Source organism: Anomaloglossus baeobatrachus, chromosome 3 (assembly GCF_048569485.1).
Source record: "Anomaloglossus baeobatrachus isolate aAnoBae1 chromosome 3, aAnoBae1.hap1, whole genome shotgun sequence".
NCBI lineage: Eukaryota > Metazoa > Chordata > Amphibia > Anura > Aromobatidae > Anomaloglossus > Anomaloglossus baeobatrachus.
The window spans coordinates 205517034-205533858 of NC_134355.1; the positions used below are offsets into that span (position 1 = coordinate 205517034).

General features: G+C 40.1%; 1 protein-coding gene across 1 annotated transcript in view; it reads right to left on the minus strand.

Annotated features, from left to right (window-relative positions):
• Positions 1–16825, minus strand: part of PCNX2 (pecanex 2) — a 1407555-nt gene that overhangs the window by 561432 nt on the left and 829298 nt on the right. The window contains exons 18-19 of the mRNA XM_075339694.1: positions 8075–8225; positions 2434–2575 (exon numbers count right to left, since the gene is read on the minus strand). Of these exons, the coding sequence (XP_075195809.1) occupies positions 2434–2575; positions 8075–8225 (293 nt within the window). The remainder of the gene's footprint in view (positions 1–2433; positions 2576–8074; positions 8226–16825) is intronic.

The following is a 16825-nucleotide window of genomic DNA, read 5'->3' on the forward strand; positions in this document are numbered from 1 at the left end:
GTGGAGAAGAAGTGGAGAAAAAGTGGAGAAAAAGTGGAGAAAAAATGTAGAAAAAGTGGAGAAAAAGTGGAGAAAAGGTGGAGAAAAAGTGGAGATAAAGTGGAGAACAAATGGAGAAAAAGTGGAGAAAAAATGGAGAAAAAATGGAGAAAAAGTGGAGAAAAAGTGGAGAAAAAATTCAGAAAAAGTGGAGAAAAAGTGGAGAAGAAGTGGAGAAGTGGAGAAGAAGTGGAGAAGAAGTGGAGAAGAAGTGTTTGTTCATGCCAGATGGGAGATAAATAATTTTTTACCGGCGCTGTCTCTTACTGTAACGTGATCATCGGTGTACGGTGTATACCTGTGATCACGTGAGCGGGGACCGGAAAAACCATCCTGAATCATGATCTCCAGGGTCTCAGCTAGCCCTGAAACCCGGGAGATTTTCTGACGCCGGGGGGCGTTATTCACTTATTTCTGCCTGCTGTTTATAAACGGCAGATCAGAATAAGGCTACATTAACACGACCGATCCATTTTTGCGGTCTGCAAAAAACAGTCCGTTTTTTTTCACGGGTGCATCCGTGTGGCATCCGTTTCCATTCTGTAGACGGTCCATATGTCATCTGTTTGTCATCCGTGTGCCTTCAGTTTTTTTTGTGTACTGCAAAAAAACTGAAGGAGGGTAAATGCATAAATTTACCCAGGATCCATAGCTTCATCCTACATGAGGCGGTCACATGTTCACTCCAGTGCCATTTTCTACTGTTTTTCACAGCGTAGAGCGCTCTGGTGATTTTCTTGTGCTTGTGCACTTCATATCAGTCTTTTCTGTCATTATAATGGCAGAAAGACACATAATGTCCCACTCTCCTGCATTTTGTAATTTTGCACCCTTTGGTGCCTTTCATGTGGCACTAAGGGGTGCTTAGCTTTGTATTTAGCTAAAAAAATGAAAAAAAAAAAATGACGTAGGGTTCCCCCTAGTTTTGTAGCCAGCTAGGGTAAAGCAGACGGCTGCAGCCTGCAGACCACAGCTGGCAACCTCACCTTGGCTGGTAATCCAAAACTGAGGGCACCCCACGCTGTTATTTTAAATTAAATAAATAATTTAAAAAAAAAACACGTAGGGGTCCCCCCAAAATTGGATCACCAGCCAAGGTAAAGCAGACAGCTGGGGTCTGATATTCTCAGACTAGGGAGGTCCATGGTTATTGGACTCTCCCCAGCCTAAAAATAGCAGGCCGCAGCCGCCCCAGAAGTGGCGCATCCATTAGATGCGCCAATCCTGGTGCTTCGCCCCAGCTCATCCCGCGCCCTGGTGCGGTGGCAAACGGGGTAATATATGGGGTTAATACCAGATGTGTAATGTCACCTGGCATCAAGCCCTGGGGTTGGTGAGGTCAGGCGTCTATCAGATACCCGACATCACCAACCCAGTCAGTAATAAAAAAAAATAGACGACAAACACATTTTTATTTGAAAAATCTCTCCCCAAAACATTCCCTCTTTAACCAATTTATTAGAAAGAAAAACAAATCCAGGTCTGGTGTAATCCAAGGGGTTGCCATGACGATCCACACTGTCCCAGTCAATGAAGAGCAGAATGTTCCCCATTGGCTGGGAGAGAAATGCAGTGACCTGAGCTAACATCAATAGGTCAGCCCAGGTCACTGCAGGGGATGACAAGTGCTGCTGTCAGCGAGGTACATTACCTGCGCTGATCTCCAGCACTGCCGACAGCACCTGTCACTGAGTTCAATGACCGCCGCCTTCACAGCCAAGTATCGCGAGAGGCCCGTGACGTCACCGCTAGTCAGTCTCGGGTCGGAAGCGAGAGAAGGTGATGTGACAAGCGGCAGCCATGGAGGACAGTGACAGCGCTGAGGTCGGGACTTCATCACCGCAGGTAAGCCGAGCGGGACCATGTGTGCAGAGTGTGTGTGTGTGTGTGTACGTGTGTACATGCTGCGGGCAGGAGGGGGCGGAGCGAGCTAAGCGGGGAAGTGTGGGCTTCCTGCACGTAACTAGGGTTACTAACCAAAGCGCTTTGGTTGGATACCCGATGTTTATCTTGGTTACCAGCTTGTGGCAGGCTGCCAGCGATGGCTCCTGCACACTGTAGCTGTAAAAAGCCCTGTTTTTTGCTACTAGAACTGTTCTCGAACGTATCTAGAACTATCGACCTTTTGCAAAAAGCTCGAGTTCTAGTTCGATCTAGAACAGCCCCCAAAATCACTCGAGCCTCGAACTGGAGAACCTCGAACCGCGAACCGCGCTCAACTCTAGTCATGTCACTAAAAGATACTTTTTTCCCATCAGCTTACTCCGAAGAGTCTTCCTTATCAGTGTGATCCAGTAATGGACATATAGTAAACAGGATTTTAAATCTGTTAAAAGCATTAGTCAGAAAACTCAGGATATTTTTAAGACATTTCTGTAATAGAAAATAACTTACTGTTGTCCAAACCTTTTGCTACCACTTATTGAAAAGGCTTCCGTAGTAACTGCATTTAGTATGATTGATGGATACAAGACATATTTTTCAAAACAAACCAGCCAAACGTAAAGCTTTTCAAACCACATTAACTGGGCGGCACCTAAAAAAAAACAAAAAAAAAACCCCTGAAAATATATATGCCAATTGTCTGGAATAAAATATACACACTAGCAGTAAAAGATAAAAGAAGTAATATTCCAGCAAATTAAAATTTCCACAGGATTAATGAGGTACTCAAATACTGAGAAATATAGACACTTTTCCATCCTGCAATACCATCAAAGAGGCATCTGATTGGTTTAAAATTTATTCTACAGCAGGACATCAATCCCAAACATACAGGCAATGGCGTTAAAAATTAGGTTCAACGTAAAGAAGAACATGGAGTCCTGGGTGCGATGAAATGGTCCCCAAAGAGCCCTGATGTTTCCCAAAGACCCCTGATCTCATCATCATCTACAGTGTTTGGGATTACATGGAGACAGAAAGATTTGTGGTTAGGTCTTTAAGATGTTTGTAACAATCTACCTAGAAAGTGTGTGTAGAAGAATTGATGCTTTGTTGCTGTTTTAAATGCAAAAAAATGGTCACAGCAAGAATTTATTGAATTTAAACTCCTCTTTTGTTTGTTCACTTGATTAAATAATTAAAAATAAACAATTAAAAAATAACTTTTATTTTTTAAATTAAATTTTTGAAAACGTTAAAATAAGAAACTTTGTAGTAAATTTTATCACACTAAAATATTATAAATTTATAATATATTTTATCACCGTAATACACTGTGTGCAATTAGTAGACAAGTGAGTATTTTGACCATATCATCATTTTTATGCAGATTTTCCAACTCCAAGCTGTATTACCTTGAATGCTCATTGGATGAAGCAGATCAGGTGATGTGTTTGTATAATGAGAAAGGGATGGGCCTAAGAATACAACACCCATTATCAAGGTGTGCAGAATTATTAGGCAGCTTATTTATGTCAGACAAAATGGGCCAAAAAGAGATTTAACTGACTCAACAATTTTTGACTTTTGAAAGTCTTGCAGAAGGATGCAACACTCTTGAAAATGTGTAGATATTGGGGTGTAATTACAGAACCATCAAAAGTTTTACAAATAGTCAACAGGTTTGCAAAAACATGTTCAGAAAAAAAACTACATATTTACTGCCAAAGATTTGAGAATACTCAAACGTGAAGCGACCAAGAACCCAATATCCCCCATCATGTCATATTCCAGAACTGTAACCTTCCTAGAAGCCCAGAAGTACAAGGTGGTCAGTGCTCAGAGACATGGCCAAGGTAAGGAAGGCTGAATCCTGACCACCACTGAACAGGACACAGACGTTAAGGTGCTGCTATGAGCAGGTATTATTAAAAATTAGATAGTAGGAGTTTTTCAAAAATCGACTCAAAATTAACTTCCAAACCTTCGCCAGATTTAGAAGACACTTCCTTCAAGCAGTGGGACAGGAAAAAGTCTGTATCTTTCAAGATAACTATGATTTCTCTGGAGGACAGTGCTCCATCGCAGGCATGGAAGTCTTCAGTAGTTGGCCAGCAAGTAAAGAGAATCTGTCAGCATGGTTTTGCTTTGACTTTTTGACCTTTTGATTTAGTGACACCAAAACGGTAGTTCAATAATAAAATCAATCATCAAAAATACAATAATAATGCCTAATAATGGTGCACACAATGTTTGCGTCTTTCTTTTCCTGGACTGAAATTTTACTTTCAATAAAATATTTTCACAGGTAAAATCTGTCTTCAATGAATACAGATTAATACATATATACAAAAACTTGTGAACGAGGGGGGGTATTTACCATGTGTTTTTGGAGTAAGAACTACTACACCACAATTGTTAAAAAAGTATACAGTTTTTATTATTACAAAAAATACAAAATACTGGAAATCACATGTGATTGCAGTTAGTGGTTAGACATACATAGTTAAAATCCAATTAAATGAGACAGAGAAAAGAAGGTCACAGGGAGGGAGACAGGCTACTCCTTAATTTCTGTACGGGGAACAGGATAGTTTGATTATATCCCAGATGGCCATATAAATAACCAGAGAAACATACAGTGATATGAAAAAGTTTGGGCACCCTTATTAATGTTAACCTTTTTCTTTATAACAATTTGGGTTTTTGCAACAGCTATTTCAGTTTCATATATCTAATAACTGATGGACTCAGTAATATTTCTGGATTAAAATGAGGTTTATTGTACTAATAATGTGCAATCCGCATTTAAACAAAATTTGACCGGTGCAAAAGTATGGGCACCTCTACATAAAGTGACATTAATATTTTGTAGATCCTCCTTTTGCAAAAATAACAGCCTCTAGTCGTTTCCTGTAGCTTTTAATGAGTTCCTGGATCCTGGATGAAGGTATATTTGACCATTCCTGTTTACAAAACAATTCCAGTTCAGTTAAGTTTGATGGTCGCCGAGCATGGACAGCCTGCTTCAAATCATCCCACAGATTTTCAATGATATTCAGGTCTGGGGACTGGGATGGCCATTCCAGAACATTGTAATTGTTCCTCTGCATAAATGCCTAAGTAGATTGGATCATTGTCTTGCTTAAATATCCATCTCCTGCATAACTTCAACTTCGTCACCGATTCTTGCACATTATTGCAAAGAATCTGCTGATACTGAGTTGAATCCATGCGACCCTCAACTTTAACAAGATTCCCGGTGCCGGCAATGGTCACACAGCCCCAAAGCATGATGGAACCTCCACCAAATTTTACTGTGGGTAGCAAGGGCTTTTCTTGGAATGCCGTGTTTTTTTGCCTCCATGTATAACGCCTTTTTGTATGACCAAACAACTTAATCTTTGTTTCGTCAGTCCACAGGACCTTCTTCCAAAATGTAACTGGCTTGTCCAAATGTGCTTTTGCATACCTCAGGCGACTCTGTTTGTGGCGTGCTTGCAGAAACGGCTTCTTTCGCATCACTCTCACATACAGCTTCTCCTTGTGCAACGTGCGTTGTATTGTTGACTGATGCACATTGACACCATCTGCAGCAAGATAAAGCTGCCGGTCTTTGGAGGTATTCTGTTGATTGTCCTTGACTGTTCTCACCATTCTTCTTCTCTGCCTTTCTGATATTTTTCTTGGCCTGCCAATTCTGGGCTTAACAAGAACTGTACCTGTGTTCTTCCATTTCCTTACTATGTTCCTCACAGTGGAAACTGACAGTTTAAATCTCTGAGACAACTTTTTGTATCCTTCCCCTGAACAACTATGTTGAATAATCTTTGTTATCAGATCACTTGAGAGTTGTTTTGAGGAGCCCATGTTGCCACTCTTCATAGGAGATTCAAATAGGAATCGAACAACTTGCAAGTGGCCACCTTAAATACCTTTTCTCATGATTGGATACACCTGCCTATGAAGTTCAAACCTCAATGAGGTTACAAAACCAATTTAGTGCTTTAGTAAGTCAGTAAAAAGTAGTTAAGAGTGTTCAAATCAAGAAATTGATAAGGGTGCCCATACTTTTGCACCGGTCAAATTTTGTTTAAATGCGGATTGCACATTTTCTGTTAGTACAATAAACCTCATTTCAATCCAGAAATATTACTCAGTCCATCAGTTATTAGATAAATGAAACAGAAATAGGTGTTGCAAAAACTCAAATTGTTAAAGAAAAAAGGTTAACATTAATAGGGGTGCCCAAACTTTTTCATATGACTGTAGGTATATTCCCTAAGATAGTAGAGTAATGGAGTGCTTATAAATGAAAAGAAACCAACAGGATAAGGTCCAAATCAGGGCCTGAACACAATAGTATGTAACACCACCTGCGAGTACATAGCATAATTTCAAATAAAGAAAAAAAAAATAAAAAATACAATGGTGGAGATTGGCACCTGAAGGACCTACTTGTGGTATGTATAGCACCCAAGGAGGGGAGTCTGTCAGCTTCACATGTGGACCCGTCTTTGATTTGGACCTTATCCTGTTGGTTACTTTTCATGTATAAGCACTCCATTACTCTACTATCTTAGCAGATATACCTATGTTTCTCTGGTTATTTATATGGCCATCTGGGATATAATCAAACTATCCTGTTCCCCGTACAGAAATTAAGGAGTAGCCTGTCTCCCTCCCTGTGACCTTCTTTTCTCTGTCTCATTTAATTGGATTTTCACTATGTATGTCTAACCACTAACTGCAATCACATGTGATTTCCAGTATTTTGTATTTTTTGTAATAATAAAAACTGTATACTTTTTTCACAATTGTGGTGCAGTAGTTCTTACTCCAAAAAAACATGGTAAATACCCCCCCTCGTTCACAAGTTGTTGTATGTATTCTATGGGGTTCATGTACACTACCATTATTATGAGGTTCGCTGTACTTGGTCTCTGTTTTTCTAAGATTAATACATATAGTTTTATAGAGAGAAGGTGAGGAGGAGAGATGAGCTAGAGGCAGATATAGACAGGCTGCTGTAACTTCTGAAACAAAAGTTCTAATTGACCACTATTTTTTTAAAGCATTTTTACTTTGTAGCATTTTTTACCCCACCTGCCTAAGACGTTTGCACAGTACTCAATGTATAAAATCATAAAAACTAAATTATATGAATATTCATCTCTATTCATAATATGTAAAATAACACACACACATACAGTATATAATATAAATATATATATATATATATATATATATATATATATATATATATATATAGTGAGACCATGTGGACAATGTCATGATCTCATCATATTAGGCACATTTTTTGTTTGTATTCTCTTTATTATATATTCTGCTATGTTTTTACTTTTGTATTTTGAACTATTAACTGCACAGCATAATCATCCTCTTGTATCTTTCTTTTTCTTTTTTGCAATGTTCATCATTAGGTAATTGTTAATTGACATGTTAACTTAAAGGGTTATTTCCATATTATAAGACAGTGATAGACAGGAAGACGGTTGTTAAAATAAGCAAGTTTGCAGTTAACTTGCCTTTTCTTTGTTTCCTACGTAATGGTCTTCTGATTAGTATTTTGTTTCTTTCTGGTAGTTACTTTATGTCATATTTTAGCCGTTAACTTTCTTCTGTGGGCCATTTTCCCTTATCATTTACAGATTTTTTGTTTGTAATTCACTACTTTCACACTTTCCATTTTCCAATAGAGAGTCATAACTTTTTCTTTTATTCTGCTGAAAGTTCCAGTAAACTGTGAAGATCAATGCTTTTCAGAGAGTCTCCACTTACTGAGATTACGGACACCTGGGCCATATTCATACTTCTATGTATCTCACTCCTTGATTCACCTATTGGCCTTGGTTTTCCCTGACCCAAACCCAAGAGCCTCATACCCATACATAAGGCTGCCAGACACAGTGTGAATCAGGCCTTATCTATTTATGAAGTCCAGCATACAGTGGCTCAAAGAATGCAAAAGAAATCTATTGCGCAAGTCTTGTGAGTTGTGGGAAATTATCACAACCTCATAGATAAGATCTGAAGACAGACAATGCTTACCTCTCTAATTTACCAGTTCTCACCCTATGATGGTCTATATTTCATTACACACTGCAGTGAGAATATGACAACTACTAACCAATGATTTCTCTCTGTGTATGTTCTTTGTTTTGAAGCAGTGGTTGTGCAATCCAAAGCCAAGGATGATGTTTTCGTAGTTGTGGAATTATGTAGTGTGCAAGGAAACCCACAGTCAATGCCATAACAAGCAACATCGTACTGAGAATTGGCTGCAAAAAAATAAAAAATATAAAACATAATTATCTGTATTTTCATACTACTTTTAATGCAAAAAAGAGATATATCAAAACTTCTACTTCATGAAATCCATCTTAAAAGGAATCTGTCACCAGATTTTTGCTATATAAACTGAAGCCAGCATGCTGTAAGGGTTAAGACAGAAAGTTCAGGCATGCCTGTGTTGTCACAGTCCGACCTTTGGTTTATTTGCTGTTTATTTTAGCAACTGGACCTTTATCATTGCTGTGGCTACCTGGCTCCTGTTGTCTCAGATGCCCCCTGTACTGAGTGACACCTCACAGTCAATGTACAGCGTCTATAGAGAGCCTGGTGTGGGTGGGGATAGCTCTGCTGACTCTGCTATATGACTAAGACCGGTTTCACATGTCCGTGTTTCAGGTACGTGTGACATCTGTTTTTAACACAGATGTCAAACGTACCCATATTATTTTATGCTGTACTCACACGGTCGTGTTATCACACAGACCGGGTGACCCCTCGTGGCCCCACACACACACAGGCAGACATGTCAGTTTTTTCTCTGGCAGCACAGGTGTCACACGGATCGCACATTGATGTGATTCATGTGACAGCAGTGTGACAATGTCACACAGACAGTGTGAGAAAACAGGGGTCATTTAAATAAAAAAAAATTCTATATTCACCTGTATCCAGCGCTGTTTTCTTTGGCTCTGCTGCCTCCCCTTCTGACCCCAACTCATTATACTCACTGAATATTTACTTCACTGAGAAGATGGAAGCAGGAGCATCGCGGGGGACTTCAGTGCCGGGAACCACATCGCTGGGGACAGGTGAGTATCCAGCAGTGTGTGTGTGTATGTCTGTGTGTTTGTGTTCAGTGTATACATGCATGTGCACTATGTGTGTGTATGTGCTCAGTGTACCTATGTGTGTATACATATATGTGTATATGTTCTCAGTGTATATATGTGTGTGCTATATGCATGTGTGTGTATATTGTATGTGCTCAGTGTATATATGCGTGTGCTATGTGCGTGTGTGTGGAGTGAGGACCTGGAAGCCGGAGCATCACGGGGACAGCATCGGGGACTCATCAGAGTTCCAAATGAAGTCTGATGAACCCGTGAAGTCACTGTGGTGACACTCGCTGTAGCGCGGGTGTCGCAGGGGTGTCATCAGGATGTCATTAGAGTTCATTGGGAACTCTGATGACCTCCTGGACATCACTGCAACCTCTGCTTGCTTTGTGAATACTCACCTGTCCCCGCGATGCTGTCCTCGGCGGTGCTGTACCCAGCACTGATCCCGCAATGCTTCGGCTACCAGCTCCTCACTGTGGTGAATATTCCATGAATATAATAAGCAGGGGTCAGAAGCGGGAGGCAGCAGAGCCAAAGAAAACAGCGCTGGATCCAGGGATACAGGTGAATATAAAAAATCTTTTTATCTAAAAGACCCATGTTTTCTCCGGTACGTGTGACACGTATGCAAACACAGATGTCACATGTGTGACATACATATGACACACGTATGACAAACATAACCATGCGTGTGACTTGTACCTGATTAAACACGGACGTCTGAAACTGGCTTAAAGCTAAAGCACCAAGTAATCTAAGTGATAGATAATTGGATTTAGAATCTCCTTGCTTACATCAAGCTGCTCTAAGATTAGGTAGCAAAAAGCTGCTGACAGATTCCCTTTAACTTCTAGAGATGATTAATTATGAATGGGTTACAGACGCTATTGAATACTTAGGTATTACTTTTACAAAAGATATTAAAAGCACCTTAATCCTCAACATGAATAAACTCACAACTCAGATTGAAAAAGATTTTGCAACATACAACAAAATCGAAACAACATGGCTTGGTAGAATATTGGTAGCTAAGATGTTTATTCTACCCAAAATTTTATATACAATTAGATGTCTACCTATCATCATCCCAGACGAATTCCTAGTCAAATTGCAAAAATCGATCAACAAATATGTCTGGAATAATAGCAAAGCAAGAGTGGCCAAAAATTAATGGAGGATACGGCCTTCCTAATATACAAGCATATTATTACTCAAATTTGTTAAAACAAACCAACAATTGGTTATTAAAAAATGAAAATACTCCAACTTGGGTTAACTTGGAACTAATATTATCAGGAAATAATTCTTTCTGCTCTCCTTTGCTGGAACAATTACTAAACTCTGGAGGAAGAAAATCAAATACCTATGATAGCAGCACTATTAATGCTGCATTTACTTCCTGGGAAAAGATTTCAAGAGTCTCCAAAGACAAAATTACTTTTGAAGTCTTTAAAAATACAGAGATAAAAAATATAGATTTGTCAAACAATACGGAGACAGTAGATAGATGGATCCAGTCAGGGATAAAATACATAAAAAATATATACGATGGTGCAAATTTCACCTCATTCTTACAACTTAAACTGCAAAATAATATACCAGATAAAGATCTGTATTTCTTCCGAGAAATAAGGAAAACCATCAGGAAACTGATAGAACCCAAATGTAAAATAAACAAATTCATACTTAAATTGATAAACAACCCAAATAACAAACTAATATGGAGTCATAAGAACATCTATCATGCCTACAATTCTGAACTCACCACAAGAAAAATGATACACATATCCAGTTGGGAAAAGGACTTGAAAGTAGAATTCACCCAAGTCCAATGGGATAAAGCTCTTAAAAACACATACCGTTCCAATATCTGCGCTACATTACATGAAGCTTATTATAAGATTTGTACCAGATGGTATTTCACTCCGGACAAAGTAGCTAAAATATTCCCAAGCCAAAATCCAACATGCTGGAGAGGTTGCGATACAAAAGGTGACATTGTTCATATTTTTTGGAGCTGTCCTAGAATCAGAAGCTTATGGCAGAAAGTGTCTAAAATAATAAATCTGATAATACACTCAAAAATAAGTCTAACCCCACAATTAGCTCTCTTATCGATAGCTTCGGATACAATAAACATAAAATACAGGCCATCGTAATTCATATCTTTCTAGTTACCAAAGTCGAATTGGCGGCACGTTGGAAATCCAATAAAATTCCAAATATTTACGATCTAATAGAAAAAATATCCCTTCATAAGTTCTATGAAGAGAAGCATGCTCTGATTAATAACTTTTGGAACAGATTTTATAAAAAATGGGACCCATGGACTGACTTTATTAACAACAATACATAAAATTTTAAACCTAATCTAGTTCTAATTCTGGTATAAACGTAATACATGATACTTATTCAATTAGTTTAATAAGAAAATTGTTTGTCTACATCTATCTCCTGACATATTATTTGAAAATCATACTTTGTAAATACTTAATCCGACTGTATGTCATAGTTTTTACTAATGTTATTTGTTTTGTTTTGTTTCTCCTTTTTATAGGTCTATATGATTTGTTTGATATAGCATGAAGTAATGCTGTACAGCACATTCTGTTTTATTGTTTTTGTTAGAACTGTTTTATGTATAAACTTTGAAAACCTAATAAAAATTATTGAATCATAACTGCTAGAGATGAATTTCACTTAAAGGGTATCTGTCACCAGTCTTTTGCCACTCCTTCTGAGACTAGGATAATGCAGGGCAAAGATCTTGATTCCAGTGATATATCACTTACCGGGCTGCTTGTTGCAGTTTTGATAAAATTGTTTTATCTCCTGCAGATTTACCAGTCATTTGAATGTTGAGCTCAGTTTAACTCCGCAGACACTACTGATTGGCAACTTTCTACTCTACCAGTGATTAGCAAATTTCTGTGTACACTGGGCATATGGACTGCACATATATATTTCTTTTTAATTTGGGGCTCTGTATTCTTTGCAGGACAAAGTGACATTTTTAGTAATACCATATTTTTCTATACACATTTGATCATTTTTTTAAAAAATTGTTTTATTGTTTTAAATGGCATTCATCGTATGGGTTATGGTACAATTTTATAGCTTGGCTCATTACTAGGGATGAGCGAATGTATTCGCCACTATTCGGTATCCGACGGATAATAGGGTATCCGAGGTATTCGCTATCCGTCGGCTAATATGGTATTCGCTCCGGTACTTTCATTTTCGTTTGTAGACTTCCTGGCGCCATTTTCCAGCCAATGAACACATCTGACGTTGCTTGCCTTCCCAGTAACGCCGCAGCCATCTTTGTTATGGAGTTACTGTGATTGGCTTGGCCGCACAGCGCCATAGGAGCTATATAAGGCAGCCGCCATTATGTGTGCTCGCATTCATTCCTGAGCTGCCGGTGTACTGAAACTACATTGTGTGCGGGACAGCGTTTTTCCAGCCAACTAATACTAGTCCTTCTAAGGGCTGAATCTATTTAGCAATACCTGTTAGCGACTGTGTAAATCATAGAAAGAGTTATAGGGACAGTGCAGTTCGTTCTATGAGATAGTGTTCCTGCTGCAGAATCCAAAATAGTCCTTATAGTGCTGAAGATATTTAGCATTAGCTGTTAGGGACTGTGTAAATCATAGAAACAGGTATAGGGGCAGTGCAGTTTGTTCTATGAGATAGTGTTACTGCTGCAGAATCCAAAATAGTCCTTTTAAGGGCTGAAGACAGTGCCCACTGTGCTAGCAGCTGTGTAAATCATAGAACTGCTGCAAAAAAATCCTCTTCTTAGTGCTGCATACGGTCTGTTCCTGCAGTGTGTGATATAGGGACAGCTAGGGACAGCTTACTCATAGGCAGGGAGAGATTTAAAGCTGTCCTGACATCTGCTACTAATAATCAACAATCTCAGCACTGCTACATCCCTTGTGTCTGTTATACTAGCAATAGGTATTACAACTAGCAAAAATGGTCCCAAAATTGTAAAAACAAGGGGTTCAGTTGTAGTGTAGTGCCTGTCAGCCACCATCTCAATTCACAGTCTTAGGGGTACTTTGCACGCTGCAACATCGCAAGCTAATGCTGTGATGCCGAGCGCGATAGTCCCCGCCCCCGTCGCAGCTGCGATATCCTTGTGATAGCTGCCGTAGCAAACATTATTGCTACGGGAGCTTCACATGGACTCACCTGTCCTGGGACGTCGCTCTGGCCGGCGACCCGCCTCCTTATTAAGGGGGTGGGTCGTATGGCATCACTGCGATGTCACACGGCAGGCGGCCAATAGGAGCAGAGGGGCGGAGATGAGCAGGATGTAAACATCCCCACCTTCTCCCTTCCGCATATCCTATGGGAGCCGCGGTGACGCCGGTAGGAGATGTTCCTCGCTCCTGCGGCTTCACACACAGCGATGTGTGCTGCTGCTGGAGCGAGGAACAACATCGGACCATCGCGTCAGCGTAATTATGGATTACGCCGACGCTACACCGATGATACGATTACGACGCTTTTGCGCTCGTTAATCGTATCATCTAGGCTTTACACACTACGATGTCGCCTGTGATGCCGGATGTGCGTCACTTTCAATTTGACCCCACCGACATCGCACCTGCGATGTCGTAGTGTGAAAAGTACCCCTTAGGGGTACTTTGCACACTACGACATTGCAAGCCGATAGTAGCGATGCCGAGCGCGATAGTCCCCGCCCCCTGTCGCAGCTGCGATATCTTGTGATAGCTGCCGTAGCGAAAATTATCGCTACGGCAGCTGCAAATGCACTTACCTGCTCTGCGACATTGCTCTGGCTGGTGAACCGCCTCCTTCCTAAGGGGGCGGGTCGTGCGGCGTCACAGCGACGTCACACGGCAGGCGGCCAATAGAAGCAGGGGGGCGGAGATGGGCGGGACGTAAACATCCCGCCAACCTCCTTCCTTCCTCATTGCAGCCGGGACGCAGGTAAGGCGATGTTCCTCGCTCCTGCGGCTTCACACACAGCGATGTGTGCTGCCACAGGAACGAGTAACAACATTGTAACATCGGTCCTTCTGAAATTATGGAAATGACCGACGCTACACCGATCATACAATTTCGATGCTTTTGCGCTCGTTAATCGTAGTAAAAACGATTCACATACTCCGATTTTGACAGCGACGCCGGATGTGCATCACTTTCGACTTGACCCCACCGACATCGCACCTGCGATGTCGTAGTGTGCAAAGTACCCTTAGTGTTACCCACTTTTTATTAATACTTGTCAGGGTCACAACTTCTGCCTCAAGGCCAGTACCTTCCTAGCAACAACCTTGTATAGTTTTGGGGGCTTCATATCTTATAGCACCTACATAGTGGCTTGCTGCAACTAACACACAGTCTCAGTATTACCCAATTTTTAATTATACTTCTTGTCAGGGTCACAACTTTTGCTTCAAGGCCAGTACCTTCCTAGCAACAACCTTGTATGGTTTTGGGGGCTTCATATCTTATAGCACCTACATAATGGCTTGCTGCAACTAACACACAGTCTCATAATAATAAACAGGAAAAGCAGAAGAACGAAACCAAAATTTAAATTGAATTAATATTTAATATTTATTTTATTTAAATATGAAGAAGTGAAAAATTACAAAACACTTAAAATTCAGGTGCAAAGACAATGAGAGTCGAGTTGCATAGTAGCCTGCACGTATTTAGACAGGAAAAAAGGTTAGAGCCCCCCTCCCAGGTAGTGTGACCACACACAATTTTTGTACAAAGTAACAGGGGAAACTGGCAGAGGTATTCACAAAAGGGACTAGAGAAACTCCTGTAGTAGATGGAAAGAATACTTCAGTGTGGGTCAAGTACATAGAGTCAAATAACAGGTAAAAATCACAGAGGCATTCACATGAGGGAGTATAAAGGCTACTTTACACGCTGCGATATCGGTCCCGATATCGCTAGCGTGGGTACCCGCCCCCATCTGTTGTGCGACACGGGAAAATCGCTGCCCGTGCCGCACAACATCGCTCAGACCCGTCACACATACTTACCTGCCCGGCGACGTCGCTGTGACCGGCGAACCACCTCCTTTCTAAGGGGGCGGTCCGTGCGGCGTCACGGCGACTACTGAAAATCCGTTCTATCAGTCAGCGTAGGGGTAAACAGCAATCAATTTACAATTTGCAATTGGCAACTAAATCCCTAAACTAAAGACTGATCAATTTAAAATTTAACTTTTATTCCATTGTTTAAGATATGAGGACATACAAATTAAAACCACTGAACATTGGGGTCTATCTCTGATTGATATAGATAATCGTTCCTTATGGAAAAGTTTCTAATCCAGACCGAAGTCTGTGAGTAATCTCTATATCATTCCTGTCATGAATGACCACTAATGTTCGCTATTTAAAAGACATAATGCAGTAGCCTCCCCAACATGTTTCACCACACTGGCGTCATCAGGGGGCTGAGGCTAATACTGACTTACTCTGTATTGGAGGACCTTTTATAGTCTAAACTAAATACTGACAGCAGTATTGGCCAATAGTAGTCAATATCATTCAGTGTGAGGAGAAAGAAAAGCCTGTCATACTGAGAGAGGTGTATCTCCCTTCAAATGCCATAAGATGATTCGTTAGTTCAGATGTCTGTTAGAACACTGCTTGTGTATTGGTCAAATCTATCTGACACTATATTCCCAATAAAATGCCGAATATTATAATCTAATCGCCATACTAGGACTTTGTCCAGTGAATAAATCCTTGTCATAGCGTCAGAAATCAATCCCGATCTTCCACTGCTAATGTAATCATATTTGCGTGGAATCAGCTCAATCGCGCATGCGTCCGCACTTAGAGTCTAAAGAGAGAAGTTTTGCTAACCGCGCATGCGTCCCCTCTTAGAGTCAGAAAGGAAAGTTTTGTCTTATGCGCGTGCGCCCGCACTTGAAAGCAGGAAAGACAGTTTCTCTTAACTGCGCCTGCGTCTGTACTTGGAAACCAGGAAAAGTAATTGTACATAGTACGCGTGCGTCTGCACTTAGAGGCACGGGACATAATTTCCTCGATCGCGCCTGCGTCTATACTTAAAATATGACTCCAAAGGGGTTATTTTATGCTACGTATGTATCCCTATTAGAACAGCAGGAAAGCATATTATATACTATATGTACATCATATTCAAAGCTGTTTTATCATATATATATCCATGCTTGAACTGGGACAGGATTATATATCAGAACGCAGGCTTTTCCAAGATATATTCAGATTTCAATCCTCAAAAAACACTGATAATTAAGTCAGCAAAAAAATATATATCTTTATTATTTGTCTAATAAGGTCCTATATAATAGATGTCCACAAACTTTGTATATCTATATATGGTACAAGATAATTATTTATTTTGTATGGAGGTAAAAGCTGTCACACAGAATAATCTTTCAGATCATTAGATAAAGGCTGTATATGTGAAGCCTTCGTTCATGCCATTTGGGCTCATACAGTTTAATCTAAAAATCCACCTCGCCTCCTCTTTTAGCAAAAGACTATCCAGATTTCCTTTCCTTACTCCAGTTTAACTTGTCTAAAACCCCAAAACTTCAAATCTAGGGGATTTTCACTGTGATAGTATCTCATATGTCTAGAGAGGGGTGTATCCACTTTGGTGTTAATTGTACTTATATGTTTCGAAATCCTCCTCCGGAACTCTTGGATCGTTTTTCCCACATTTAACTTTTTACATGGGCACATTGCTCC